This window comes from Rattus rattus, chromosome 1 (assembly GCF_011064425.1).
Source record: "Rattus rattus isolate New Zealand chromosome 1, Rrattus_CSIRO_v1, whole genome shotgun sequence".
In the NCBI taxonomy this organism is placed as follows: Eukaryota; Metazoa; Chordata; class Mammalia; order Rodentia; family Muridae; genus Rattus; species Rattus rattus.
In genome coordinates this window covers 270,789,946-270,814,890 of record NC_046154.1, presented here as the reverse complement: position 1 = coordinate 270,814,890, position 24,945 = coordinate 270,789,946, and the positions used below count along the sequence as shown (strand labels likewise).

The 24,945-nt window shown below is 55.3% G+C and overlaps 1 protein-coding gene across 1 annotated transcript in view; it reads left to right on the top strand.

Annotated features, from left to right (window-relative positions):
• Positions 1 to 970: 970 nt before the first annotated feature.
• Col2a1 (collagen type II alpha 1 chain) overlaps positions 971 to 24,945 on the top strand; it is a 29,070-nt gene continuing 5,095 nt past the window's right edge. Inside the window, exons 1-41 of the mRNA XM_032885757.1 lie at positions 971 to 1,055; positions 4,833 to 5,036; positions 6,370 to 6,386; positions 6,773 to 6,805; positions 6,932 to 6,964; positions 7,065 to 7,118; positions 7,250 to 7,354; positions 8,241 to 8,318; positions 8,939 to 8,983; positions 9,089 to 9,142; positions 9,514 to 9,567; positions 10,270 to 10,323; positions 10,631 to 10,684; positions 10,811 to 10,864; positions 11,140 to 11,184; positions 11,666 to 11,719; positions 14,441 to 14,485; positions 14,873 to 14,926; positions 16,300 to 16,398; positions 16,656 to 16,700; positions 16,792 to 16,890; positions 17,038 to 17,091; positions 17,437 to 17,544; positions 17,903 to 17,956; positions 18,041 to 18,139; positions 18,266 to 18,319; positions 18,925 to 19,023; positions 19,366 to 19,419; positions 19,806 to 19,859; positions 20,152 to 20,205; positions 20,431 to 20,484; positions 20,709 to 20,753; positions 20,898 to 20,996; positions 21,256 to 21,363; positions 21,748 to 21,801; positions 22,064 to 22,117; positions 22,479 to 22,532; positions 22,835 to 22,888; positions 23,172 to 23,279; positions 23,761 to 23,814; positions 24,228 to 24,281. Coding sequence (XP_032741648.1) covers positions 971 to 1,055; positions 4,833 to 5,036; positions 6,370 to 6,386; positions 6,773 to 6,805; positions 6,932 to 6,964; positions 7,065 to 7,118; positions 7,250 to 7,354; positions 8,241 to 8,318; positions 8,939 to 8,983; positions 9,089 to 9,142; positions 9,514 to 9,567; positions 10,270 to 10,323; positions 10,631 to 10,684; positions 10,811 to 10,864; positions 11,140 to 11,184; positions 11,666 to 11,719; positions 14,441 to 14,485; positions 14,873 to 14,926; positions 16,300 to 16,398; positions 16,656 to 16,700; positions 16,792 to 16,890; positions 17,038 to 17,091; positions 17,437 to 17,544; positions 17,903 to 17,956; positions 18,041 to 18,139; positions 18,266 to 18,319; positions 18,925 to 19,023; positions 19,366 to 19,419; positions 19,806 to 19,859; positions 20,152 to 20,205; positions 20,431 to 20,484; positions 20,709 to 20,753; positions 20,898 to 20,996; positions 21,256 to 21,363; positions 21,748 to 21,801; positions 22,064 to 22,117; positions 22,479 to 22,532; positions 22,835 to 22,888; positions 23,172 to 23,279; positions 23,761 to 23,814; positions 24,228 to 24,281 — 2,733 coding nt within the window. The remainder of the gene's footprint in view (positions 1,056 to 4,832; positions 5,037 to 6,369; positions 6,387 to 6,772; positions 6,806 to 6,931; positions 6,965 to 7,064; positions 7,119 to 7,249; positions 7,355 to 8,240; positions 8,319 to 8,938; positions 8,984 to 9,088; positions 9,143 to 9,513; positions 9,568 to 10,269; positions 10,324 to 10,630; positions 10,685 to 10,810; positions 10,865 to 11,139; positions 11,185 to 11,665; positions 11,720 to 14,440; positions 14,486 to 14,872; positions 14,927 to 16,299; positions 16,399 to 16,655; positions 16,701 to 16,791; positions 16,891 to 17,037; positions 17,092 to 17,436; positions 17,545 to 17,902; positions 17,957 to 18,040; positions 18,140 to 18,265; positions 18,320 to 18,924; positions 19,024 to 19,365; positions 19,420 to 19,805; positions 19,860 to 20,151; positions 20,206 to 20,430; positions 20,485 to 20,708; positions 20,754 to 20,897; positions 20,997 to 21,255; positions 21,364 to 21,747; positions 21,802 to 22,063; positions 22,118 to 22,478; positions 22,533 to 22,834; positions 22,889 to 23,171; positions 23,280 to 23,760; positions 23,815 to 24,227; positions 24,282 to 24,945) is intronic.

The following is a 24,945-nucleotide window of genomic DNA, read 5'->3' as shown; positions in this document are numbered from 1 at the left end:
GCCGAACTAGACAAGTGTCTCCAATCCGGCTGCGTGCGGATTTTGTTGCGGTGTCCCTCGGTTGTCTGCAGTTCCTTTAGTCCCTTCCCTGGCCTGCCCCTTACACCTCCACACAGGTCCCCCTCTGTGTAGGAATACACCAGACTCTGTCTTAGCCACACACACCTCCAGTCCCCCGTCTACCTAGATTTTTTCATAGCTAGTTGGATGGGGGATGGGTTAGGGAGGCTGGGTTTGCGAGTCTCCAGGTGGGAGTTCACCGACAGGTACTCCGCAAAGGAGCTGGAAGGCAGGTCTGGAAAACTGTCCCCCAGATTTAGGATTCTGGGTAGCTTCCATCAGCTTATACTTTGGTTCCCCCGCCCCCTAAACTCCCCATCCCCACCTTCCTTTCTCCCGTTACTTCGTCCTCCCTCGCCTTTCCAGCCTTGAGTCTAAAGCTCCATGCTTATGCCTCTGCAAACAACCCCCTCCCTTCTAACCCCAGCAGAACTCCGAGGAAAGGGGCCGGAGGCCCCCCTTCTCGCCTGTGGTTAGAGGGGGCAGTGTGGCAGTCCCAAGTGGGGGCGACCGGAGGCCGTCTCGGTGCCCCGCCCGATCAGGCCACTGGGCACATGGGGGCGGGAAGCTGGGCTCACGAAAGGGGCGACTGGCCTTGGCAGGTGTGGGCTCTGGTCCGGCCTGGGCGGGCTCCGGGGGCGGGGTCTCAGGTTACAGCCCCGCGGGGGGCTGGGGGGCGGCCCGCGGTTTGGGCTGGTTTGCCAGCCTTTGGAGCGACCGGGAGCATATAACCGGAGCCTCTGCTGGGAGAAGACGCAGAGCGCCGCTGGGCTGCCGGGTCTCCTGCCTCCTCCTCCTGCTCCTAGAGCCTCCTGCATGAGGGCGCGGTAGAGACCCGGACCCGCTCCGTGCTCTGCCGCCTCGTCGAGCTTCGCCCGGGCCAAGGCTCTGCCAGGCCTCGCGGTGAGCCATGATCCGCCTCGGGGCTCCCCAGTCGCTGGTGCTGCTGACGCTGCTCATCGCCACGGTCCTACAATGTCAGGGCCAGGATGCCCGTAAGTCGCCCACCGCCCCTGCCTGCTTCCCTGACTTGCGACCCTTCTCTTCTTCCCTCCGTCCGAGTTAGGGCGCCAAGTCCTAGGCGCGTAGTGCACAGGAGAACACTGATCCTAGTCCTAATTCTGCTAGTGAGGAGTTCTGTCGCAGCATCCTCAGTCAGAGTCGCGAGTGGAGACATTCTCAGGTCCCTGCGTTAAGCAAGGGTATGAACTTGCAGAGTGTCGACTGCCACAGGTTTGAACACAGATGTAACGCACCCTTTTCCACCAGTTTTGATCAGGAGGCCTCGAGCTCCGTGAAAGAAGCCCCACAGTTAAGAGTAGGAGAGACACCGAGAGACGCCTACGGGTTGATTTATCAGCCAGGTCTAGGGGTTTGATGAGGCAGAGCTCAAAGGGGCGCTAGACAAAGAACTAACTCTGACACTCCTGGGTTGAAATCTGAGGCCACAAAGAAAAAGCGGCTCTCTGCGACTTCAGCGCTGCTCTCCAGCTCCCTCCGCTATCAGGCTGACCCCGAGGAAGGTACAATCGGCCAGCCCTTCTCCGAAACTCGGCTCTCCCCTCGCTTCCTTTGGGCTGTAGGAACTTGACATCTGAAAAACGTTGACACTCCAAGCAGACCTGCTTTCCAAACGTATCTCCGAGAGCACCCCCCTCCCCTGTCTACCCTACAATGAGTTACTTTACAGCGTGTGTAGCCGTGGATGGATATGGGGTCAGGCTAGTGGACTGTGTATGGCAGTTAGAGATGGGCAGCTGTACAGCCTCGGTCCAAGGGCGGTTCCCGCACCTTTCCACCTCCTCCCTGGGTAGGATCCACTGTCTGGGATTATATTCAGGACAACCGAAGCCTGGAAAGTGTATTAGGTAGAGAATTTTCTTCCACGTGTTTGGGCACGTTTCCGACAGCTAGGATTCCAGCTCTGTCTTTGTATGTTACAGACTGTAAATCAATCGCAGGTGAAACTGTTTGGACAGTAGGTGGGGATCAAAGACCCTCCGCCCGTGAGACTCTAGGCGCTTTCCCCTGCCACCAGCCTGTCTCCAGAGATGCTCTGGAAGGAGGCGGGTCCGGGCGGCCTTTCTGCTCTTTAGCGTGGCGGACGCGGCGGCGGGGGCAGGGCTGGAGCAGAGAGCGCAGCAGTGTGAAGCCCAGGATAGAACTTTCTGACCCCGCTGCGCAGGGTGGCAGGGTGGCAGGGTGGCGAGCTAAGCCAGAGCCGAGCACTGGAGCTCTGGGAGGAACATCGAAGTGTTTGTATGTGGTCTGAGATCGGCCTGACTATACTTTTTTGTCCTAAATTTGCAAGCACACACCCACAAAGCTGCGGTCTTGACCGGTATTCTTTATAGAGCGCAATGGAGTGAGCTGAGTGTCTAAACGATTTCCCTAATTCATCTGATAGCAGAGGCGCTCTCCTAATTGGCGAAGAGCTGCCTCATGTCCGCAACCTTTTGGGCAGAGTGAATTCCACAGCTGTGTGTGTGTGTGTGTGTGTGTGTGTGTGTGTGTGTGTGTGTGTGTGTGTGTGTGTAGGGTGTAGGGGGTGTCTAAAACTTTCGGTCTCCTACGATTCTGTATCCGACCGGTTGGTTTTACACCCCGGCTCGTCTCATCAACGCAACCCCCCCCCCAGCCTTGGGTCCACAGGACCAAGGACCTGACGTGGGGGAAGGCGTAGCCTGTGTGGACATTAGGAAAGTCAGAAACCTAGAGTCCACGCTCCTCCTCTCCATCTTTCCACGAGTTTGGGAAACTTCTTGGCCGCGAAGACTTTGACCCACATCTGCATTTCTCAGCCCCAGCTTCCAAAAGTGCTGCAGGTTCGGGAGGGGAGACCTCAGTCCTCCTTTGTGAGACTTGTTTGCGTTGGGGGATTGGCAGCGATGGCTTCCAGATGGGCTGAAACCCTGCCCGTATTTATTTAAACTGGTTCCTCGTGGAGAGCTGTGAATCGGGCTCTGTATGCGCTCGAGAAAAGCCCCATTCATGAGAGGCAAGGCCCAGTGGGTCCCCCCGACTCCCCGCCCCCCCTCTCCCACAATGCATCCCCCCCTCCCTGTGCCCGCCTGCCGCCACCTCCCGGGCTCCGGCCCCGCGCGCAGCGGCGACGAAGCAAAACAGTTCCCCGAAAGAGGTAGCTTTTTAATTGGCCAGCCACAAAGAATCACTTATGCCGCACGGCCGTAACGAGGGGAACCGGATCGGGCGGCCAGGATGCTATCTGTAGCCCTTTTCGTGCCACAATTAGGGTGGTGCTGGCTTCCTCCGACCGCACCTAGGCGATCTGGTTACACTGTTGGCTCCTTTCTTGGGCAGTCATTTAATCCTACTTTTTACTCTACGAATGTCTGTCTGATGGAGGGCTGTGTCCGGAGCCCCATCCACAAAGAGTCAGCCAGCAGCTCTCACACCCGGCTGGATCCGCCCTGCCTTTGGCCCGCGCGGCTCCAGGGCACCCTTTCTGGGGAACCCGATCTGCTTTCACGATGCACACCCCTCCCTTCTCCAGGATTTTCTCGGGCTCCCCTAGGCAGTCTTGGGCGACAGAGCGCTGTTTCTTAGTCAGGACAGGACATCATTAGCCTCTCCTCACCTCCAGCTATTTTAGCGCCGCTGGGGATAGGGTGGAGGGATCGGAGTATCCCAGCAGCTTCAACCTTTGCCACGGGATCTCCTCATCTTCCCCCCTCGATTGTCTTATCTAAAGGCTAGATAGATGGGTTTCTTCCAGTGGAAAAGAAAAGGGAGACTTTGATCTTTGGATGCTCGCCCTCCTTGAAGAGCAGAGGGCAGGCCCGTTTCTACCCACGCCCACTGGGTTTGTGGCTCTTCGCTATTATTCACTCTCAACTTTTGCCATTGCTTTTGAGATTTTGATGAGAAAAACAGCGCCGGGCGCTGCCTAGCACGTGGTGCGGGCTCTTCAGTCCCTGGCGCTCTGAGAAGCTCTCTTGTCAGCACAGTTCTCATGCGCAGGGCGAATTCCAGACGGCAGGGCGCTGGTGGAGAGGGTCCAGCCCGAGCTACTTCTTTGCATTCTTGGAGGACGCAGGTCTAGACTGGTCAGTCTTAGCCACGGCTACGCATTTAGAGCCTTCTGCCACCTATATTGTGGTTGCCATCTTCAGAAGCAAGACTTCTGGCAGGAGGGCCGGGCTTGCCTTTCAGATTATTGTTTATGTATTTCTTGTGTCTTCTAATGTTTGTAGGTAGAATTCTCTGTATTTAGAAAATCTCATTATCCCTTGAGGATGCCAAGGACGTCTTTGCTCTGCCGCTAGAGTGTCTCACCGTTTTTCTTCCCCCTGTAGTCTCCATCAGAGTGTCTCACCGTTTTTCTTCCCCCTGTATTCTCCATCTTTACTACCCCAGGGTTCCTGCTCAGAGCATCAACTCCCCCTACCACCCAGTTTCACCTTCCAACTATCCATCCTTCCCCATCTCCAGCTCCCCTCCCCACATGCCGGGAAGAAGAGACATAGGGCGACAGCCCTCCTTTATCGCTGGTTCATGATCACCCCCACCCCCCAACATACCGGTCTTGCACAGTGCCAGACATAATAGGTATTGTAGACTACGCAGAAGAACTTAATGTTTTTCAAAACTAATTTGTAAGTTCAGTCTGCCTGGTGTACCCTGCCACCCCCCCACCATTCCCTAGCATTTAAACCATGTCCAGTTTATTACAACCTCTTTCTCTTTCTCTCTGACTCTTCCCCGCTCCCTGCTTGGCCCGCCGCCACTCCCACCCCACTTGGTGGTAACAGAGGAGGCTGGCAGCTGTCTGCAGAATGGGCAGAGGTATAAAGATAAGGATGTATGGAAGCCCTCGTCCTGCCGCATCTGTGTGTGTGACACTGGGAATGTCCTCTGCGATGACATAATCTGTGAAGACCCAGACTGCCTCAACCCCGAGATCCCCTTCGGAGAGTGCTGCCCCATCTGCCCAGCTGACCTCGCCACTGCCAGTGGTCGTAATTTATTTATTTATTATTCAACATAAATAAATTACTTGCAGACACAGCAAACGCCTTTCCATGGATGCTGGGCTTCTCTCTGAAGCAGAGAAGCTGTGAATCCATTTGATCCCAGCCCCTAGGGGCAAGGCCACTTCTCAATTCAACCAGGTTGAAGCCTGGTGAGCCTAAATCACCACAGAGCCCCCCCCCCAACACCTCAGGGAGATATTTATGGAAATACAGCAATGATTCCACAAAAGTTTCCCCTCATGAGTCAAGTCTGCTAATTACTAGAGCAACAGTGGAAACCGGGCTATGTCTAGGTACAGCACGAGCTCAATTAGTCCCAGGTCACCTACATCATGTCTTCTCTATGGAAAATGTTCGGGGACATGGTCATTAATGTGGAGAAACCTCTGCCAGTAAGGAGGACAGAATGGGTTCCCACATTGGAGAAGTGCACAATGCACTGAGCCCTGCTTGGCCTGGGCCGCCATTACAGAAGCAGAAACACCAAAGGGGTTGCTGGACTCGGGGAGTTGAAAGGAAGATCTCACTCATGTTCCTGCAAGCTGATGGGGTCACCCACGCCCAGCTAGAACCAGTGCTAAAAAAGAGTGCAGCTGACCCCTTCCCAGCACCCACACAAGTGTCCCACCTCCCTACAGAGAAAGTGGGGTCACATGCACAGGCTTTTGGATGGCTCATTGTCCCTTCCTACTCCTATGGAGAGGAGGGTTGAACCGGAACTGAGAAGTCGTCTTTCCTGCATGCTTCCCCCACACTGTTGCCTTGTATGGCGCCGGCTCTCAGATGGAGTCCAAGGGGCCCATACCAGTGCAGTGTGAAGGCCTAGAGGAGCTTGCTGCTGTGGCGGGGGAGGGGCATATCGGTCTGGGGTGGCCTTGGCTGCGACCCTCTTTGTAACATGTGTCCTGCTCTCTTTTGTGCTTACTTCAAGGAGACTCCACGCTAATGTAAGGCTTCCTTAGACTCTTCTTTGGGAGGGGTGTGGGTTGGGAAGGACTGCTTGACCTCTGGGTCTTCTGTGCTTTGGCCCCCCACCCCCATCCCCAACCCCCTGCCTCCCTCCTGCTCTCAACCCATTCCTGTACACTATGCATGCTTCTTGACTAACAAGGTTAGAGGTGCCTCCGTCCCTTATGAGTCCCCAGTCACAAAAGGGCTCTGTGATCCTAACCCCACCACAGAGGGATTCCGGGGACCCACAGGGGTCTTCTTCCTTCCTTGGTTGTGGTCCTCTCCTTTCCGATCCTCCAAAGAGAGTTTGAATGACAAAATATCGTCTCTGTCTCACCTTTTCCTTCTCTGTTTTCCCTTGCAGGAAAATTAGGGCCAAAGGTAAGGCACCCTGCTTTTAATTATCTAATTTAATTATTACATTCTCACTCCCTGTCAAACGTGATTGTATGTGTGAGTGTGGGCACACAGGGGCTGTGGTGCATGTGTGGCGGCCCGAGGGTAACTCTGAGGAGTTGGTTATCTCTTCCCACCATAGGGCATTAGGCTGGCTCCGTAAGAGCTTTAGCCACTGGGCCGTTCCGCTGGCCCCGTGTTTTGCTTTCTCGTGTCCTTCTTCAGAGGCACTGAGATGCTAATCTGGTCCGAGCTTCTTCTTTAGACCTCAGAAGGTGTCCGTCTGGGAGGATAGTGTGGTGGGGTCGGTGGGGTTCTGCACTGGGGTTCAGCAGGCTAAGCTTACTCCTGTCAATGTTTTACGACCGCAGGGGCAGAAAGGAGAACCCGGAGACATCAAAGATGTGAGTACAAATTATCCCTGCCATGACCTGTTCCCGTCACGACTCACCTCTGCCACAACCTGTGCACCTTCTGTCCTAAATGCACCCCTTTAACCGAGGGCCTGTGGCTCTCTCTCTCTCTCACAGATCATAGGACCTAAAGGACCTCCTGGCCCTCAGGTAAGAAAGGGAGAGATCCCGCTCTCCATTCTTCCCCCACTGCATCTGAGTCACCGTGCCCTCTACTTTCATGTCAACACACCTTGCCCCTCACCTTCAGGGACCTGCCGGTGAACAAGGACCCAGAGGTGACCGTGGTGAGAAGGGAGAGAAGGTGAGCAGACAGCAATAAGTCCTGACCTCTGTGTTCCCTGGGTCCTCTAAAGGCCTGGGTAGCTCCCGAGTGCTGCCCTGGGGTTCTTAAGGTTATTGCTTCGCTGATACCTTTCTTTTCTTCCTGTCAAGGGTGCACCTGGACCCCGTGGCAGAGATGGAGAACCTGGAACCCCTGGAAATCCTGGTCCCCCTGGCCCTCCAGGCCCCCCTGGTCCCCCTGGCCTTGGTGGAGGAGTAAGTGTCCTTAGTTCTCCCTTCTCCAGGCCGACCCTCCCAGGCTGCGGCTTCTAAATTGCTACTCACTCTTACCTGGCTGTCTCCCAGAGCCGCCAGCAATCTGTACATAGCCTGTTCATGGGTTTCACCTCAGGTCTTTAATTGAGGAGAATCACACATGAGGCTCGAGGCTGTGGGGCTGAGGGCTGGCTTTTTTCACTCACTGGGTTTCTGTAAAGAAGGCCTTCAGCTATCTGGCTTCCTGGCACCCCGTCGTGCGGTTACTTCTCGGGGGTGGGTGTAGTGGTGCCCGAAAAGGATGACTGGGCACTTGTGTTTCTCTGGAAGAGCAGTGACCACTGTCCTTGGAAGACGTTTATCCACAGTCCTTGCCAAGTACATTCCAAGCAACTATTCATTCTCATGAAAGGGCCCCACTGAGGGAAGGTGTGTGGCTACTGTCGTGTTTGGAATCACACCAACGAACAAATTATATGACTGCCCACTTTGTAGGTGTGCCATTTGGAGGTCTACTGTGTTTTAAATTCTTCAATTTAAGCGGGTTCACAGGCGCCTACTATAAGCCTCCCCAAAATATTTCAGGACCAGGTTTCAGACCTTTGCCAGACATCAACATTGGAGGGAACAAAGAATGCCTTTGTAAAGTCATGTTTTATTTATGTAACATTTCAGAATATAAAAGTTAGTTAAGCAGAGCATGCGGGACTGAGACCACCACAAATAACACTTGGCTTCTCAAGGAAGCGAACTTCGTCGGGTCTCTTTGGCAAATCCGATCAACACTCAGCTAGTCTCTTATAACTAGAGACTTGGCAGAGCTCTGAAGAGTCAGGAATGACCCAGGACCTCTCAGTCCCCCTAACCTAGTTGTGTTGCTTTGCAGAACTTTGCGGCCCAGATGGCTGGAGGATTTGACGAGAAGGCTGGTGGTGCCCAGATGGGAGTCATGCAAGGCCCCATGGTAGGACTCCAGTTCTGTGCTGCCCACATCGGGGGAGGGCACCTTTCGCAGAGCCGGACACCCAACAACCTCTGCCATGCAGATGACTTGAAGCATCTCACTTCGGCTACGTGAAGCCTCTCATTTAGCCCCAGGAGTTTGGGTTTTCAGGGTGATGGATGCTAGTCTTGATGATGCTTTAGAGGGGCTAGGAAGAATGAGGACGGGGTGATGTGTAGAGCTGATGGATTAGAGGGCCAGTCGACATTGCTCTTGGAAGGGGAACTGAAGAATGCAGACAGCAGCTACTGTTCTCCAGCATCCACCAGGCTTCCAGCAGGAAATCTCACCCTGCGGGGCTGGCTTGGCACATGCTAAATGAAATTCAGACTTTAGTAAACATGGCCGCCAGCCAGGAGAGAGCAAGGCCAGCATCTCTGTCCAAATGGGGCCTATAAATAAAGATAGGTGGTTGAGTGGGGAGTGGGGAAAGAAGAGGGAGCAGCCGCTGGAGGCCCTCCGCCCCTCCCCCTCCTGCTCCCATGCTATCTTCTCTGTCCTTTTGCTGGTTAGAAGATGGAATCCCAGAGGCCCATGATAAAGCAGGCCAGTAAGCATCTCGTTTTTCTGTTCCAATGCAGGGCCCCATGGGACCTCGTGGACCCCCAGGCCCTGCTGGTGCCCCCGTAAGTATTCAGTCTTCTCCTCTTGGGGGCGTTATAGATGCTCACCGTCTACATCATGGCAGCACAGTTTTGGGGTCAACATGGTGTCATTATTTTCCCTTTTAGGGCCCTCAAGGATTTCAAGGCAATCCTGGTGAACCCGGCGAGCCTGGTGTCTCTGTGAGTACCACAGGCTACCCTCTCCCAGGAGATTCTGGGAACAGTCTTCTCCGACCCAAGCTACTGTCGCTCTGACTGACAGGGCTTTCCCACAACAGGGAGTGCCATAGGAAATTCAGATGTCACTCTTACCCATGGGACACTCTTGCAGAGAAGCAATATCACAGGAGCTCCATTGTGACCCTTAGGGGGAGTTCTTCAGGGGTCACCAGCCTGTGCAGTCCCCTCCTCCCACCATGATCTACTTTACAATTTTGTTCCAACCTTTTGGTTTTTCTTCCTTGTAGGATAACTAGCTTCCGAAGCGACCATCTCACATTCCCATCCACTGTATTTCCCTTCCAACCATGTCTTAAATTCTCTATTTGTAGGGTCCCATGGGTCCCCGAGGTCCTCCAGGTCCTGCTGGAAAACCTGGTGATGATGTGAGTAGACCCAACAAGTCCCAGAGCCCAGGGAGAGGATGTGCTGGGGCTTGGGGTAGAGACACTTCCTGAGGAACAAGGGTGGCCGGTGCTAAATTCCAGTTATCTACCACCCACCCACATACCCATTATTGGCAACTCAGCCCACTGGGTCCCTGGGGATCCCTTCAGATCCCACGAGAAGGAGAGCAATTAAAACATCATTAACTCTGGGAAGAGAAAGGAGAAAGGAGAGATCAGACGGGAGGACTCAAAGCACAGTGATGTAGGGTAGAAAAACAGAGGAAGAGCCGGTCAACAAACAGCCTAACATCATCTCAATTGTAAATGAGGGAAAAGCTCAGCCTGAGCCTGGATGTCTGCAGAGGATGGGGGAAAACACAGAGACAAGAGCTGGCTTTCTGGAGCTGTATTTATGAAGGGCATCCCACAGTAAAGCCTCTCAAGGTCAGGGCAAACAGGCCGGTCCACAGAGCTCTGGAGAGGAGACCGGAAGCTTGCTGGGGACAGTCGAGTGAGGGCCGAGGAACTTGCCAAGGAATAAATCGCAAGAGGCGTTCTAGGTCAGGCGCATCTGCAGGAAGGAGGTGGGCGAGGTGGGCCCCGAGGCAGATCCCCAGCTGTGGAGGGATTTGTCCTGGGGCCTGCTACTCATACTCATGGGTCTGCCAAGAAGAATGAGATGCCTCTCTTTCTGTTCAGGGTGAAGCTGGAAAGCCCGGAAAGGCTGGAGAAAGAGGCCTCCCTGGTCCTCAGGTAAAGCCTCACCTTTTCTGCTCTCACAAGGCTTTTCCAGTCTCTCTCCTACGGTCCATACGGCTCACTCAGCTTGGTTAGCTCAATGTAAAACCGGGTTCTAATGGTACCTGCGCATTAAAGCCTTCAAGCTGCCGGCCGTGTTTGTATGTGCACAAGATGGTGGTCTGGGTTTGGCTGAAGGAGCTATGGACACGCCTGGGCGCCTGTTTCTTATTGGTGGCCAGAGGGAGCTGGATCTGCAGGCTATCCAGCAGCCATCACCCGATCTCTGCCTTCCTCTGAGTATCTCCTCTCTGTACTGCAGGGTGCTCGTGGATTCCCGGGAACCCCCGGTCTTCCTGGTGTCAAGGGTCACAGAGTAAGTATCGTGGGTTAGGATGTGGTAAGGCAGGAGCTACCTGGAGAGGAAACATTTTGGGGTTATGCACGCTACTTCCTGTGTGGGCTCCCAGATGTGTAACGGAACCCTTCTCTTGTTTCCCAGGGTTACCCAGGCCTCGATGGTGCTAAGGGAGAAGCTGGTGCTCCAGGTGTGAAGGTAAAGAACTACAAAACACACACAGGGGTTGGCGATGGGGGACAAGCGGAGACTGTCCAGTCAAGGCGGTGCTGGTGGGGTTAGGGAGTTACAGCGTAGCTGGAAACACCCTATCATGAGCAGCAGGCCTTAGAGCTTGGGGAGACCGTCTCTCCCAGAACTGAAACCGGCATGTCTCAGCCCTGATGGAGCCAGCCAGATCTTTCAATGACTTACCTAGGAAGTTTCTGGAAGCCAGGAGTCCAAACGTTGACCCTATATGTCTCTTTTTCCAGGGTGAGAGCGGTTCCCCTGGTGAGAACGGATCCCCAGGCCCAATGGTGAGTATGAGGGTCACCCATAGGAAAGTCACCCCCTGCTCTTAAGACCCCGCCCCTAACACTGGTCAGATGGCTACCCTGAAAACAGCAGCATCCCCTTCATACACTCATCCAAAGCAGATATCTGTGCAGATTTATGAGCAAACCCAGCACACAGCATACGGATTTGCTCAGCATTCTGCCCGCACGTCCTTGAAACAGGAACTGTTAGACACACACACTGCAAGCACCTTTCAGTCGTTTGTTTGTTTGTTTGTTTGTTTTTAATTGTTTGCCTCAATGTTTTAGGGCACTCATCTGTTGTGATGAGTTCTCCATAGGAAGTAGCAGGAACACACATGGGGCTCCCTGGAGGAAACCGTGTGCCCTGGGAGCAGGACCTAGGGGCGAGACAGGGCCTCCGTGGGTGGAAAGAAGTCATCATGCAAACCACCCACCGTTATGCTAACTCACACTTAAACTGCGCTGCTGTGTGTTGCAGGGTCCCCGTGGCCTGCCTGGCGAGAGAGGACGGACTGGTCCTGCTGGTGCTGCTGTGAGTAACCCCCAAAGCCGGGTGCCACCATATACTCAACACTTGACCCCCCCAAAAAACAAAAAGCAACAACAACAAAACCAGCTCAGGGATAACCCGAGCCAGGAGGGACATAACTATCTATGATCATAGTACCTGAGAAGCTGAGTACCTGAGGGGAATCACAAGTTCAAGGCCAGCCTGAGCTGTACATGAGACCTTTCTCAACCCCCCCCCCGCAACACACACACCAAAACCCTACTTGGTGAGGACTAAGGAGAGTCATCATACCAGAACTTTCCATCCTGAGTTTTCCTCCTTCCTATCTTCAGGTGGGTGGGGCCTGCAGGGCGGAAGGAGGGTGCACTATGGGAGAGTATGATGGTGCGAGCCCTCTTTCCCTTCAATGGTCTCTACTCCTTCCTGAGCCATGCAAATTGGAGTTCAGGAACAGGCTTAGATGGTGCCAGCTCTCTATGCTATATACACTCTGCTCTCTCTCTTGATTCCGATGGCAGCACCCTTGATGCGGCTCTGAGTGGTGTCGAGATGCGACACCAGTGGCATCCACCTCATGACCCTTGGTTTAGGACCTGGAGTGCTCCACTTTGTCTAATCTTCCACCTCGTTCTGTGAACTTGAATCTCTTGTTCCCATTTTAGAGAACAGGGGACTGAGTCTCAGGAAGACTAAATAGCTTAAGACCGTCTGTGTACTGAGGGCCCAGCAACTCTGCTGGCCTCTAGTGAATGTGGGAAACCGTGGAGGGCACAGGCGCCAGAGAGAGAGGGGGTTAGCTTGGCTCCCCAAGTGATAGAGAGGCCTTGTAGGTGCTTGGTCAGGCGAGTGATGTGATGAAAGGCGTGTTTAAGGAAGATTGCGGTTTTCTATTGGTCTGCATCCCAGCCAACCAAGCTTTGCGGCTTTCTATTGGTCGGCCAAGCTCAGAGGCCCCTCCTCCTAGGTCCTTGCAGGGCAACTGAAATCAGCTTCACTGTAAGCAGCTGCTTTCCAGACCTGGCTGCAGAATGTTCCATCAGGAGCAGGTCCGTGAAACAAGCAGCCTGCACTCCCACTGCCAATCAGAGCTGGCCAAGGGCTGAGCACTAGGGAAAGAAGCTCCGGGCCTGCTGCTCCTGCAATCGGGAGACCCTGGCCTGGGGATTTTAATGAGGCTCAAAGCCAAACTGGCCCACGCTTGTCTCTCCTCCTTCCCAGACACACCAGGCCCTAGTTCTTGGTTGTCCTTGGTGGTCTGGTCCACAAAGCAAGCATGCTGGTAGTGCTGTTAGGAGATCCGGCTTAGAACGATCTCTACATTGTGTTGGGCCTTGGGGGAGGGGGCCTCCTCCCTCTGCCTTGCTGTCTGCTGTGAGGTCTCCCAAAGGCCTTCTGAGACTAGAAGGTGTCCATGTAGGCCTCAGACACAGGCAGCTCTTGTGAGAGCTCTCCCACATAGGTCCTCTCCCCCGGCCTTGCTCCTGTAAGAGCCTAAGATAGACACTGGCCCCGCCCTCCTCCTGCCCTGCTGTCTGCTGACTGGCTCCTGGAGGGAAGGTACTGTAGGGCTACCTTAGTAACAGAGTTTTCCAGGGCGCCTGGGTGAGCCAGAAAGGGTTGCAGATCAGACTCATCTTCTCCACCATTCCTTCCATTAAGTCTTGCCACCCCTCTCCTTCTTCCTGGCCTCCAGGGGAGAGGCTCTGTGAAGAGAGATGGCTCATACCAGGAAGAAGGCTGAGCACCACAGAGCATCCTTCCCTCACGCTTCAGAAAGACTCCCCTTAGCCCCGTGGTTCTCAACCTGTGGGTCGTGACGCCCGTGGCAGACCTCTATCTCCGAATATATTTATATTATGATTCATAACAGTAGCAAAATTACAGTTGTGAAGGAGCAATGAAAATAATTTTATGGCCGTGGCTTGCCACAATGTGAGGAAATTGTACTGACGGGTCACAGCATTAGGAAGGTTGGGAACCACTGGCTTAGGCTTCTGGGTCTGGCAGGGGCCCAGTCCTAGATCTGGCTGTGCGTATAACATAATGGCTTTTGAAGTTAGAGCAGAAATTCTCAAGGGCACTGGAGAAAAAAAACCCAAAAAACCAAAAAACTCAACCTTTGATGTTTTCATCCCAAACCAGTGGAACTCTCAGAGCTCGAGTCCTTTAGAGAAGGGACAAACTCAGATGCCCTGCAAACACAAGGGTCTCCGAGATAGGAGCTCAGGTCGGTTGTGGACAGGGCTGGTGGCCTGTCTTCATCCTGGGGCAGGTTCCTGGTCTGCAGAAAACATCCTGGGGGTATTTCTGCTGTCCTGAGGAGCAGTTGGCTTGGGAGGGACCAGAGGTTACCTGGACTTTAAGGAGGAGAGAAGGCTTTGCCTAGCCTTACTTAGCCCAGGTTACCCAGCATAGAAGCAGGTTGCTCTTTGCTTCTGCCATTTTACTTTGGCCCAGTCCACGGGGTTTTTGAATGGTCATTCGGCTTAATGTTGGGAACACCAGAGACCTAACCGAAGCCTTAGAAGCGACTGGGCTGCTGGGAAGTTGCCCAGGCTTCATTACACAGAGCCAGCCCCCTGCGGTCCTCTGTCTGTCCACACATACAGATATCCCTGCTGCAGACACATGCCTTGTTCACGCTCAGCTCAGGACACCCCGACCCTGTGTTCCCACGTAGTGGGTATGGCTGGATCTGTGGGCATCACTCACACTGGCTCCCTTTTTCCTTGTTGTTCACAGGGTGCTCGAGGCAACGACGGCCAGCCAGGCCCTGCTGGACCTCCGGTAAGTTCCTGTCATTCTTAAGCAGGTGACAGTTGCTATGCAACCCTGAAGTCTGTGGGGCTGCCCCTGTACTTGGCATCAGGAAGGAGGTGGCCCACCCCTTGAGCATGTTGCTAACCCTGCAGCTTGACTTCCCCATCCGCCCTTAGCGGCCTCTACTTTTAAGGAGTGAGGTCAAAGCCTTGTGGCTTCTGATAACTGACATGTAGACTCAGAAACTTGCCCAGAGGAGAAAGGCATCTCTCTGGAGGTCTCCAGGGACAGCAGCAGTGGCAGTTTCTTCTAGCCACAGTGGTGGAAGGAGTGGGAGGTAGGGGCGTCTCTCTTCGAGGCCTGGACAGTTTGCTGACATCCAGCACTCACCCTCTGCCCACTTCTTCTCCCCAGGGTCCTGTTGGTCCTGCAGGTGGTCCTGGCTTCCCTGGTGCTCCTGGTGCCAAGGTGCGTGATCTTGGTCAAGTTGAGAATCTCAGAGGGTCAAGACACTCAGTCTTCCTGTGGTCCTGGCTAAGGGTCCTTTTGCCACACATTCCCCTCCCCCTAGCCTCTCTGGTGTTTCCAGAGTCTCTCACTGACAGAGAGTAAGGTTTGAGAACAGAGCCTGAAGTCCACCTTGTAGTTGAAGATGGGAAAACAGAGAGAAGAAGACTAGGAAGGGAGGAAGGAGAAAACAAGCCTAGGTAAACTGATTTACCCAGAAGGAGCTTAAAGGGATGGCGGGGGAGGGGTAGAGGCAAGGCAACGTTTCTGTGCATCCCCTGCCCCTTCTTATTTCTACTGCGTTTGGGGTGCTGGGCTGTTGTTAACGTGGTCCTTCCGAGGATCAATAGAGGCCAGCGGGAGGCCAGCCAGTTCAGGGAAAAGCCCCTGTGGCCCAGGAGGGATTCCAGTGTGAACGTCCCTGGGAGTGAATACGGAGCCTCCCTGTGTCACTGGCATCAGGTTGCTTTTCCACTCCTGGGGGTTTCCATGGCAACCAGACACTGTCTGAGGCCCCTGGGAGCCCGGTGAAGGAGAGCCATTGTGAAGAGGGACAGCGGAAGGTGAGGGGGGGGGGCTGACCTTTAGAAAATAATAATTACCAAAGTGAAGTAAGAATGCTGTGTGAGGAAACCTGAGGAGGCGCTGACCTCTCTCCAGGTCAGCAGCCTTCCCCGGAGGCTCCAGAGAGCCAGAACACAGAGCTGTGACTTTTAGGAAAAAGAAAAGAGAGAGAGAGAGAGAGAGAGAGAGAGAAGAAAAAGGAATTTGAGAGAATAGTAGAGCCTGTCCCAGCTTGCTTTCGGCCCTGGCTTCCCGGCACCACAAACAGGCTGAAGCTGAAGGTGCCTGGAGCTGCTCTGATCACCCAGCAGCCAGAAACGAAGCCACTTCTGAGCTGAGGCTTGGAGGAGACAGAGTCACCCTTCTGGCTTCTGTTCCTCCGTCAGAGAGAAAACACAAAGAGGGGGCGGGAGGGGGCGGCCCGTCTGTCTGTCAGTCTGTCTGTCATCCCACGGCCCTAAGAGGGCACATCTCCTAACCCAGGCCTTTGTGGTGGGCTGAAGGACCAGCGAGCTACAGGCTGATGGAGCCCAGTGCAGGCAGATGTGCAGTTGTGTGCGGGATGGGGGTGGGGGTTACAGGGCAGGGGTGAGGTGCACAACAGAGGAGGCAGGGGTGGGTCATCATCTCATTCTGTTTGGTCGGGTGGGAACAACAGACTCACGGGCGTGTGCAACTGCTCACTCACGGTGTGTAAGCACACGAAAGACCCAAGCACACTGGCCTTGAACCACCCCCCCATGCGCTTCAACCCCCTACTCTCTTCCCAGGGCGAAGCTGGTCCCACTGGTGCCCGTGGTCCTGAAGGTGCTCAAGGTTCTCGTGGTGAACCCGGCAATCCCGGATCCCCCGGGCCCGCAGGCGCTTCTGTAAGTTCACGTCTGTGGCCTGGAAGGCATGAATGACATCTGTGGCTTTGGCCCTCCTGAGTGCACATCTTTTGTAAAGTCCCAATCGCTGGGTTCCGATCACCTCCCACCCATTGTCCACCCCCATGAGACATGCGGGAGGAATGTGCCTGGAGCAGACAGCACTTGTCCCTGACCCCTAGACCGCGGCCTGATGGTAGGAATGGTTGGGATGGTTCTTGGCTGTTGATTTTACCGCTGTGCCATCTTCTTGTCAGGGTAACCCAGGGACTGATGGTATTCCTGGAGCCAAAGGATCTGCTGTAAGTACTGACCCTGGGCTGCGTCCTCGGGATGGCTTAGCCCCTCCTCATCCTCTCTCCTCATGTGCCTCTCTTCTGCTCATGCCGACAGGGCGCTCCTGGAATCGCTGGTGCCCCTGGCTTCCCTGGGCCCCGTGGCCCTCCCGGTCCTCAAGGTGCAACTGGTCCTCTGGGCCCCAAAGGTCAGACGGTAAGAGCCCGAAATGATCGACAGGGCCTACCAACGGGCCCCTCTTTTCTGTGCCCCCCAATCGCTGCAGGAGGTTGTGGGGTGTGGGGGGGTGAGCAGACTCTTTGGAGAGAAGCCAGTGTGAGCACGTTTCTTTCTCTCATGTAGGGTGAGCCTGGCATCGCTGGCTTCAAAGGTGAACAAGGCCCCAAGGGAGAGACTGTGAGTATCTGCCCTCAAGACTTTGTTTCTTTTACCGTAGCTCTGCCTCACAGAACCCCCTTCTGCCCCGCTGTGCCCACTCCCCCAGCCATTTCCCATCCCAGGCCCTCTCCTGTTGTTCCTGGAGAAGGGAGCAAGAGAGTGTAGAGGAGACCCTGACCGGCCTCCTCTCCCAGTCTGAACAGCTTGAGTTCCAAGTCATCTCTTCCTCTTGCCCCCCACCCCCATCACCCTCTTGCCCAAGCACTGAAACATTCCCAAGGCCGCTTCCTCTGCACGCTGGGCCAGCGCTTTCCCCGAGGCTAGGCGGAGGCCTTAACCCACTTCTCTTGTGCTTGTCTTCAGGGACCTGCTGGGCCCCAGGGAGCCCCTGGCCCTGCTGGTGAAGAAGGAAAACGAGGTGCTCGAGGAGAGCCCGGTGGCGCTGGACCTATCGGCCCCCCTGGAGAGAGAGTAAGTAGGGAAGGAGCTCCGCCCCCCAGGTTCGCAGGTCGGCTACGGTGGCTCCAGGTTCCCTACCGAGTTGGCCACATCCGGTGACTTTTCTGGATAATGTGGCTCTTCTTCTTCCCCACCCAACACCAGGGGCACAGCATCCTTATGCTGTCTGCACCCTCTGCCCCAAGGATGGCATAAAATGGTAGCTTCCTCCCACAGAGGTGGGAGCAGGCCCTAGACTCACGGGCGGTGTCTACTGCCCCCTGTGGTGGGAGGTGGAGGTGGATAGACCCCTGGAGCCTGGTGCGACTCCTTCCGGGCGCGCTGGTGAAAAGCCATCCTCACCCTCTGCCTCTTCCCCTTTTCTCCCTAGGGTGCTCCTGGCAACCGTGGTTTCCCAGGTCAAGATGGTTTGGCAGGTCCCAAGGTGAGCAGAGGAAGAGGCGCTTGGTCCCTCCCTGTTTCCCTGGTTACAGAGCATTCCACTGACTTTCTGTCTCCTCTGGTGTAGGGTGCCCCTGGAGAGCGAGGGCCTAGTGGCCTGGCTGGTCCCAAGGGTGCCAATGGTGACCCGGGTCGTCCTGGAGAACCTGGTCTTCCTGGAGCCAGGGTAAGGTGGATGCTACGCAGACCCCCACACCCTTCCCACCTGCATCCTCTGAGCTGTGCTGCCTGAACTGGGAGATTTGGGGCCCGCCCCTGAATGACCTCAGTCTCGTCTCTCTCCCTAACCAAGGGTCTTACTGGCCGCCCTGGTGATGCTGGTCCTCAAGGCAAAGTTGGTCCTTCTGTAAGTCTATTTCCCTGGAGGTTCCTGGGAGAATAAGGGATTATCTTTCAGGAGATGGTGGGAAGGGGGAAGGAGTTTGGGTGAAGGTAGCCTAGGACTCTGTACATTTTGAGAATGGGTAAGAGATACATGATAGATTTCATGGCCAGATGCAACCTGTACCCTGAAAATCACACACACTGCACACGCACACACACACACACACACACACACACAGAGAGAGAGAGAGAGAGAGAGAGAGAGAGAGAGAGAGAGAGAGAGATAGATTTGGGCATCTTTGTGGAGGAGGAGGAGGAAGAGGAGGAAGAGAAGGAGGAAGAGGAAGAGGAGGAGGAGGAAGAAGAGGAGGAAGAGAAGGAGGAAGAGGAAGAAGAGGAGGAGGAGGAGGAGGAGGAGGAGGAGGAGGAGCGATGACAAAGATAGAAGTTCAGGAGAGACTTCTGAACCAGGTGTACCTGTCTGTAGATAGGTCTGTGTGTGGGGTTGGCCAACCCTAGATGCATTTATATGGCTGGTACTTTGTTCAGTGCCTGCCACACAGCAGGCACTTAGTAAATATTAATGGAGAGATACAAGCGTTCTGAGAATGGCATCCTGTCTTTCAGGGAGCCCCTGGAGAAGACGGTCGCCCTGGTCCTCCTGGTCCTCAGGGAGCTCGTGGGCAGCCTGGCGTCATGGGTTTCCCTGGCCCCAAAGGAGCCAATGTAAGTGATAGTTTGCTTTCTCGTCTCCTTCGTCTTTTCCTGTATCCTTCAGAGAAAGAGCTAACCCAGGGCAGGTGACCAGTGGCCTCTCAGTGTCATTGAGCTCTGCCCTCCATGTCCTGCAAGGAATGCATGTGACCTGGGGTAAACTTGGGTACCTTAAAACCCACTGTGACATTATGCCATAGAGCCCTGTGCCCTGGAGGCCTCTGATATAAAAGAAGGGTCTGATGATCTAGGGTTCCTTCTCTTGTACACACTGGGGCTTGAGGTTCCTTAGCCTGCTCTGCTTCACCCCATCCTAAACCACCCACCTCATGGTCCTCTCTTCCCTTCCTTCAGGGCGAGCCTGGCAAAGCTGGTGAGAAAGGACTGGCTGGTGCTCCTGGTCTGAGAGTAAGTGTCCTCCCCACTGCCCTGGCTCCATGTTGGTGCAATTCCTAACAGAAGCAGCAGGGGAGCTGTGCCCCCCAGATCCTTGGTTATCAAGAGTTGATCCCTGTGTCTGAGCACATGTGAGGTTGTGACTTCTGGGATCCACCCAGAGAGTCTATGGCTGCTGGTGGGTTTCAGAGCCAAGGCTGAGGTACAGAGGAAGATGCCTATGTGAAGAAAGGCTGAGGAAAACGAGGGATACAAGGAAGTGCAGGGAAGGGTGAGGGCGGAGGAGAGCCATTGAGGACCTTACTGATCTGAAAACCCCTGACCGAAAACTACATCTGCTGGTCTCAGGTGACGCCCCAGACATAAGTCATTACAACTCCTCTTCCTCTGCCCTGTAGGGTCTTCCTGGCAAAGATGGTGAGACAGGAGCCGCAGGACCCCCCGGCCCTAGTGTAAGTATCCAGCCAGCTCCTCCATGTGGTCTTGTGGGAGCTGAAACAAGGAACCTTGGATCCATTGACTAATAGAGGTGACAGATGTGGATCTGGACTGAAGCATCCCCGGATGAGAGGACACGTCCTAGGAGGCAGTAGGGAAGGAAGTGGAGGGAAGCGTGGGTGGAGGGTGGAGGTCAGGTGGCCCGCCAGGCATTGGCTAGTCAGTTCAGGAAGGCTTCTAACCCATGCCCCAGGGCGGAAGGCTCTGGGAATTCCAGGCCTGGCTCACCTCTTCTTTCTTCTGCAGGGACCTGCTGGTGAACGAGGCGAGCAGGGTGCTCCTGGGCCATCAGGGTTCCAGGTAGGTGGCTGGACCAGACTCTCCGTGCATTCCCTTCCCATATCCAGAGCTCTCAGGGCAGGTGCTAAGGGTAGCAAGCCCACTCCTCTCATGAGGTGCCAGAGTGTGGCTTCCCGTACCTGGCCCTAATTGCCATCTCCTTTGGGTCTGTCCTGTCCTGCGCCCTCCTGGAGGCCGAGGCGCCAGACTCCCTTCTTTGCTAATCCATGTCATTCTGGCTTCCAGGGACTTCCTGGCCCTCCTGGTCCCCCGGGTGAAGGTGGAAAGCAAGGTGACCAGGTGAGTGCGGAGCCCTTTGACCTTGTTTAGCTGATGTACAGGAGACCAGGGAAACGTAGTGAATGAAGAGCCCCGTGAAGCCTGGGAATACCCCAGAACTGAGACCAGCTCTCTATAGACAAGTCTGAGCCCAGCCCTCCGGACGTGCTCAGCCACCGTGGGAGGCATGCTCTTGGATCCGGAGCGCCCAGCCTTCGCTCTTCACATCCTTTTTTGTTCTCTAGGGTATTCCTGGTGAAGCTGGAGCCCCTGGCCTCGTTGGTCCCCGGGTGAGTGTCTCACTATTCAGTTTGGCCCATCCATGTTTCTCTCCCAACACTGAAGCCTGGCTTGGGTGCTTGGGGATTCCCTCTCTCCCTGTCTCATCTTCTCCGCCACTTTTGCCTGATCCCTGCCTGGTGTCTCTTCCACAGGGTGAGCGAGGTTTCCCAGGTGAACGTGGCTCTCCCGGTGCTCAGGGCCTCCAGGGTCCCCGAGGCCTCCCTGGCACTCCTGGTACTGATGGTCCCAAAGTAAGTGAGGCCAAGTCCCGCAGCACTAGGGAAGCTCACTGAGGGATGAGAGGGAGGAGAGGGGGCACAGAAGGCCAGCCAGGAGGAACTTGTGGAAGGTGGCGCTGGGAAGGGAATTTAAGGGGGAAGGGAGTAGGGATAGGGGTTCAGGGTCCTGGCTTCCCAGGCTGTATATAGTGTGTGTGGGGGGGGAGGCAGAGTAGGGGAAGGAGAGGGAGAGGTGCTGCTTACTACAGACTCTGCTTGTCTTTTACCCTAGGGCGCGGCTGGCCCAGATGGTCCCCCTGGGGCTCAGGGCCCTCCAGGTCTACAGGGAATGCCTGGTGAGAGGGGAGCAGCTGGTATTGCTGGACCCAAGGGAGACAGAGTAAGTAATGGGTCTCTCCCCAAAGCCATACCCACCAGGCTTCAGCCTTCACACTCCTACTTCTGAAGAGGAGAATCATGGCCACTAGTAACCCCTCCCCACAACCAACCAACTAACCTACCAACCATCCAACCAACTAACCATCCATCCATCCATCCATCCATCCATCCATCCATCCATCCATCCAACCAGCCAAACTGCTCTGCTATTGCAACCCCTTCCCCTTCTTTTCTCACCTTGGTTCCTCCTTGCCACCAGCCTGAACAAAGCCCACAGAAAATACTTCCTAGGCGGGGACTGGGTGCCAGAGCCTTAGCCAGGCAGGGCTGAACTTGGAATCAGTCCTGAAGAGCCCACTAAAGTACCCGGCGTTCTCTCCTGCAGGGTGATGTTGGCGAGAAAGGCCCAGAGGGCGCTCCTGGAAAAGATGGCGGCCGAGTAAGTGGCTGTTGTCTATAGGACCGGGAGTTGGGGTACAGACACAGGTGTTCCCATGTGGCTTCTAGTGCTCAGAAAAGGGGCTTGGAAACTTCAGGGGTTTTCCCTTTAGAGCTGGGGAGTGGACAGTGAGTGGGGGCTCTCAGACCATGGGAGGGCGCACCAAAGTCTATGTAGGGTATGGGGCCCGCAGAATCCCTGAGGAACCCCATGATGCTGGCCTGACTCTCTGCCTCCTTTATCTCCTTCTTTCTCTCTCCAGGGTCTTACTGGGCCCATCGGGCCCCCAGGACCAGCAGGTGCCAATGGCGAGAAGGTGAGTTGTGGCTGACCTTTTGTCCCTCTGTCTGTCTGACCTCCGTCCCTCTGTCCACCAACCCTAGAATGTCTTCCCCTTACCTCCTACTAGACAGCCATAGTTCACTCATCGGCCGTCACCCACCACAGTGGTGGCCGGAGTGGAGGGTGGAGGGTCCAGTTAGAGTGTGACATGTGTAGCCTGCGAGGTGGGGCTGTTGGCTAAGGCCTTGGGGAGAAAGGTGGGAATAGCTGGGACTGGGACGAAGGCTGATGAGGAATGGAGTCCAGAGACCCAGACCCCCTTTCCCAATATCGGGGCTTCCTAGGTACACTCGGTTCTACAGGCCCACTCTGATCCCTATCTTCTCAACTCCTAGGGAGAAGTCGGACCTCCTGGCCCTTCAGGAAGTACTGGAGCTCGAGGCGCCCCGGTGAGTGTCTCCCTCTAAATCAGGCTCTCCCTGGCCCCAGGAGTGAGGAAGCCAGATGTGTCCTCCAGCCTAGCCCTGTGCCTTGGGATTAGGGGTGGAAGGAGAGAAGATATGAAAGGCAGAGGTCACAGGCCCAGGCATGGCCAGTGCTCTGGCTTCCAGGGGACTCAGCTCACTCAGATGCCTCCTCTCTGGGGGTGGGGTGGGGAGTTGAACTTAGAGCTGGCCTGGGCAGTGAGTTCTCACTCTGAGGAGAGCACGGAGCAGGCGACAGGACATGACACCTCCTGGTCCTCTCACAGGGTGAACGCGGAGAGACTGGGCCACCTGGACCTGCTGGATTCGCTGGCCCTCCTGTGAGTATCTCTGTCTACCTTATTCATGCATGCAGCCCGGCTCCACACCCAGGACTCAAGGGCGCCTTCCGATGGGGAGAGAGGAAGGGAGAGCAAGAGGGCGGTAAAGGGAGACATGGATTCTTTTCTTCACGTTTCCACGGCAACAGAACAACCCAGTCTTAAACCCAATTTTCAGGCCCAGGGTAGACCCGTACTCATGTAACTCCCAGAACCTTTTGGCAGAACCTGGGGTGGTCGGCTCGCCTCTCCTTCAACTGTCTGCCCCTTCTTTGTATTGCAGGGTGCTGATGGCCAGCCTGGTGCCAAGGGCGATCAAGGAGAAGCTGGACAGAAAGGTGACGCTGGCGCCCCCGGCCCACAAGGCCCCTCAGGAGCTCCCGGGCCACAGGTGAATATTACTGAGCTCACGAGGCAGAGGCTGCCAGGACACAGGACCCTGGTAGGCCATGCAGGCAGAGTCTAACTGGGAACCCAGTGGACACCTCGGCTGTGGAGGGAGAAGCTTTCTTAGATCACGGTGCGTGAGGCACAGGGATTGGGTATTAGGTCTCCAGCACTGAGTCTAGGCTATGACCACTGATCAGACGGCCAAGACAAGCAGTCGGTCTCCTGGGGCAGCAGGGGGAGCAGGTTTCCCAGGAGGTTAGACGTTGGGGTTGTCTTTGTAGAAGCCTTGCAGAGTCCAGCCCTCGAGTCTCCCACTGGCAAGGCACACATTCAATAGCTTTTGTATGGCGTCCCAGTGTTAGGTAGCTGTACTCGGACAGCCTGGTCCACAGGGGTCCCGGGTTGAACCTCAGGGTTCAGACAGATGCTTACCACCCTCCCCAGGCTCACCAGCCCTCACTGTCATCTTCTTCCTGTCACAGGGTCCTACTGGAGTGACTGGTCCTAAGGGAGCCCGAGGCGCCCAAGGCCCACCGGTGAGTGAATCCCATGCAAAACGTTCTGGCCCTTGCTCTCTGCAGTGGCTTACCTCCTCCCTCCCCAGCCTTAAACATGCCCAGGCTAAGCCAATCCTACTACAGCCTGGCAGGAGAGGGGGCATCTAACTCTGCTGTGTGTGCACAGTCACCTCAGAGCCCCCAGCCCTCAGCTCTGCCACTTGGCTCCCTGAAGGCTAGCCACACTTCTCACCGGGACCCATGCCTGACTGTGTGGCCAGGTGCAGTGGAGCTCTTTCTCCTCAACGTTCACTTGCAACTCTGTAGCCTCAGCCTTTCTGGATTCCCCTGTCCTGAAACAAGCTCTCTAGACCTACCAACTTGATTCTCTTCTCTGCTGAGGGCCTGAAGTATCCAGGGCCTTTCTCTCATCCACTGCTTTGTGCCCACAGGGAGCCACCGGATTCCCTGGAGCTGCTGGCCGAGTTGGACCCCCAGGTTCTAATGTGAGTGTCATTCCAGGTTAGATCTGCCTTACTCCTGGCGTGGGAGACCCAGATAGGGTCAGAGACCTCTGGAGCAAACCACCAAACATAGGGGTCAAAAGAGCGCCCCTATGGCTCTGGGTTTTCTCCACCCCTACCAAATGGGAGGAGCAACTGACTGACCATTGGTAGCTGGGAGCAATGGGAGACCACCCAGCCTTCCTGGCTGACTTGGTCTCACCCTCAGACTTGGTATGCTGGAAGGGTTAGCATGATACCCTTCACCTAGGACACATTTCCTAAACATGTCCAGTGCATCTAGACCCACAGATTTCACTCTGTGAAAAGGCTATGGGCCCCAGAACAGATAACTGAGGGAGGAGATAAGGAAAAATCCCACCCACCAGCACTGAGCGTGGAGGAGGGGCTGCTGGGTGAACAGCAGGCTCAGGTCAGAGGGTCAAGGTTGGAGCTGTTTCTGGAGAAATCTATCATGGAGGACGAAGCTGGCCCAACAGGAGAAATTCCACATGGATGGAGAAAGGCTAACCAAGGGCTATGAAGCCACAGCCGGTTGCCCAGAGCTCTCACACAGGAGAGGAGACCAGGGGTGGGCAGTGTGGAGGGGGCCACAGAGGTGTCGGTAACTTGGCTGAGGGGGACAGCGAGTTATCACTGTCTGTAT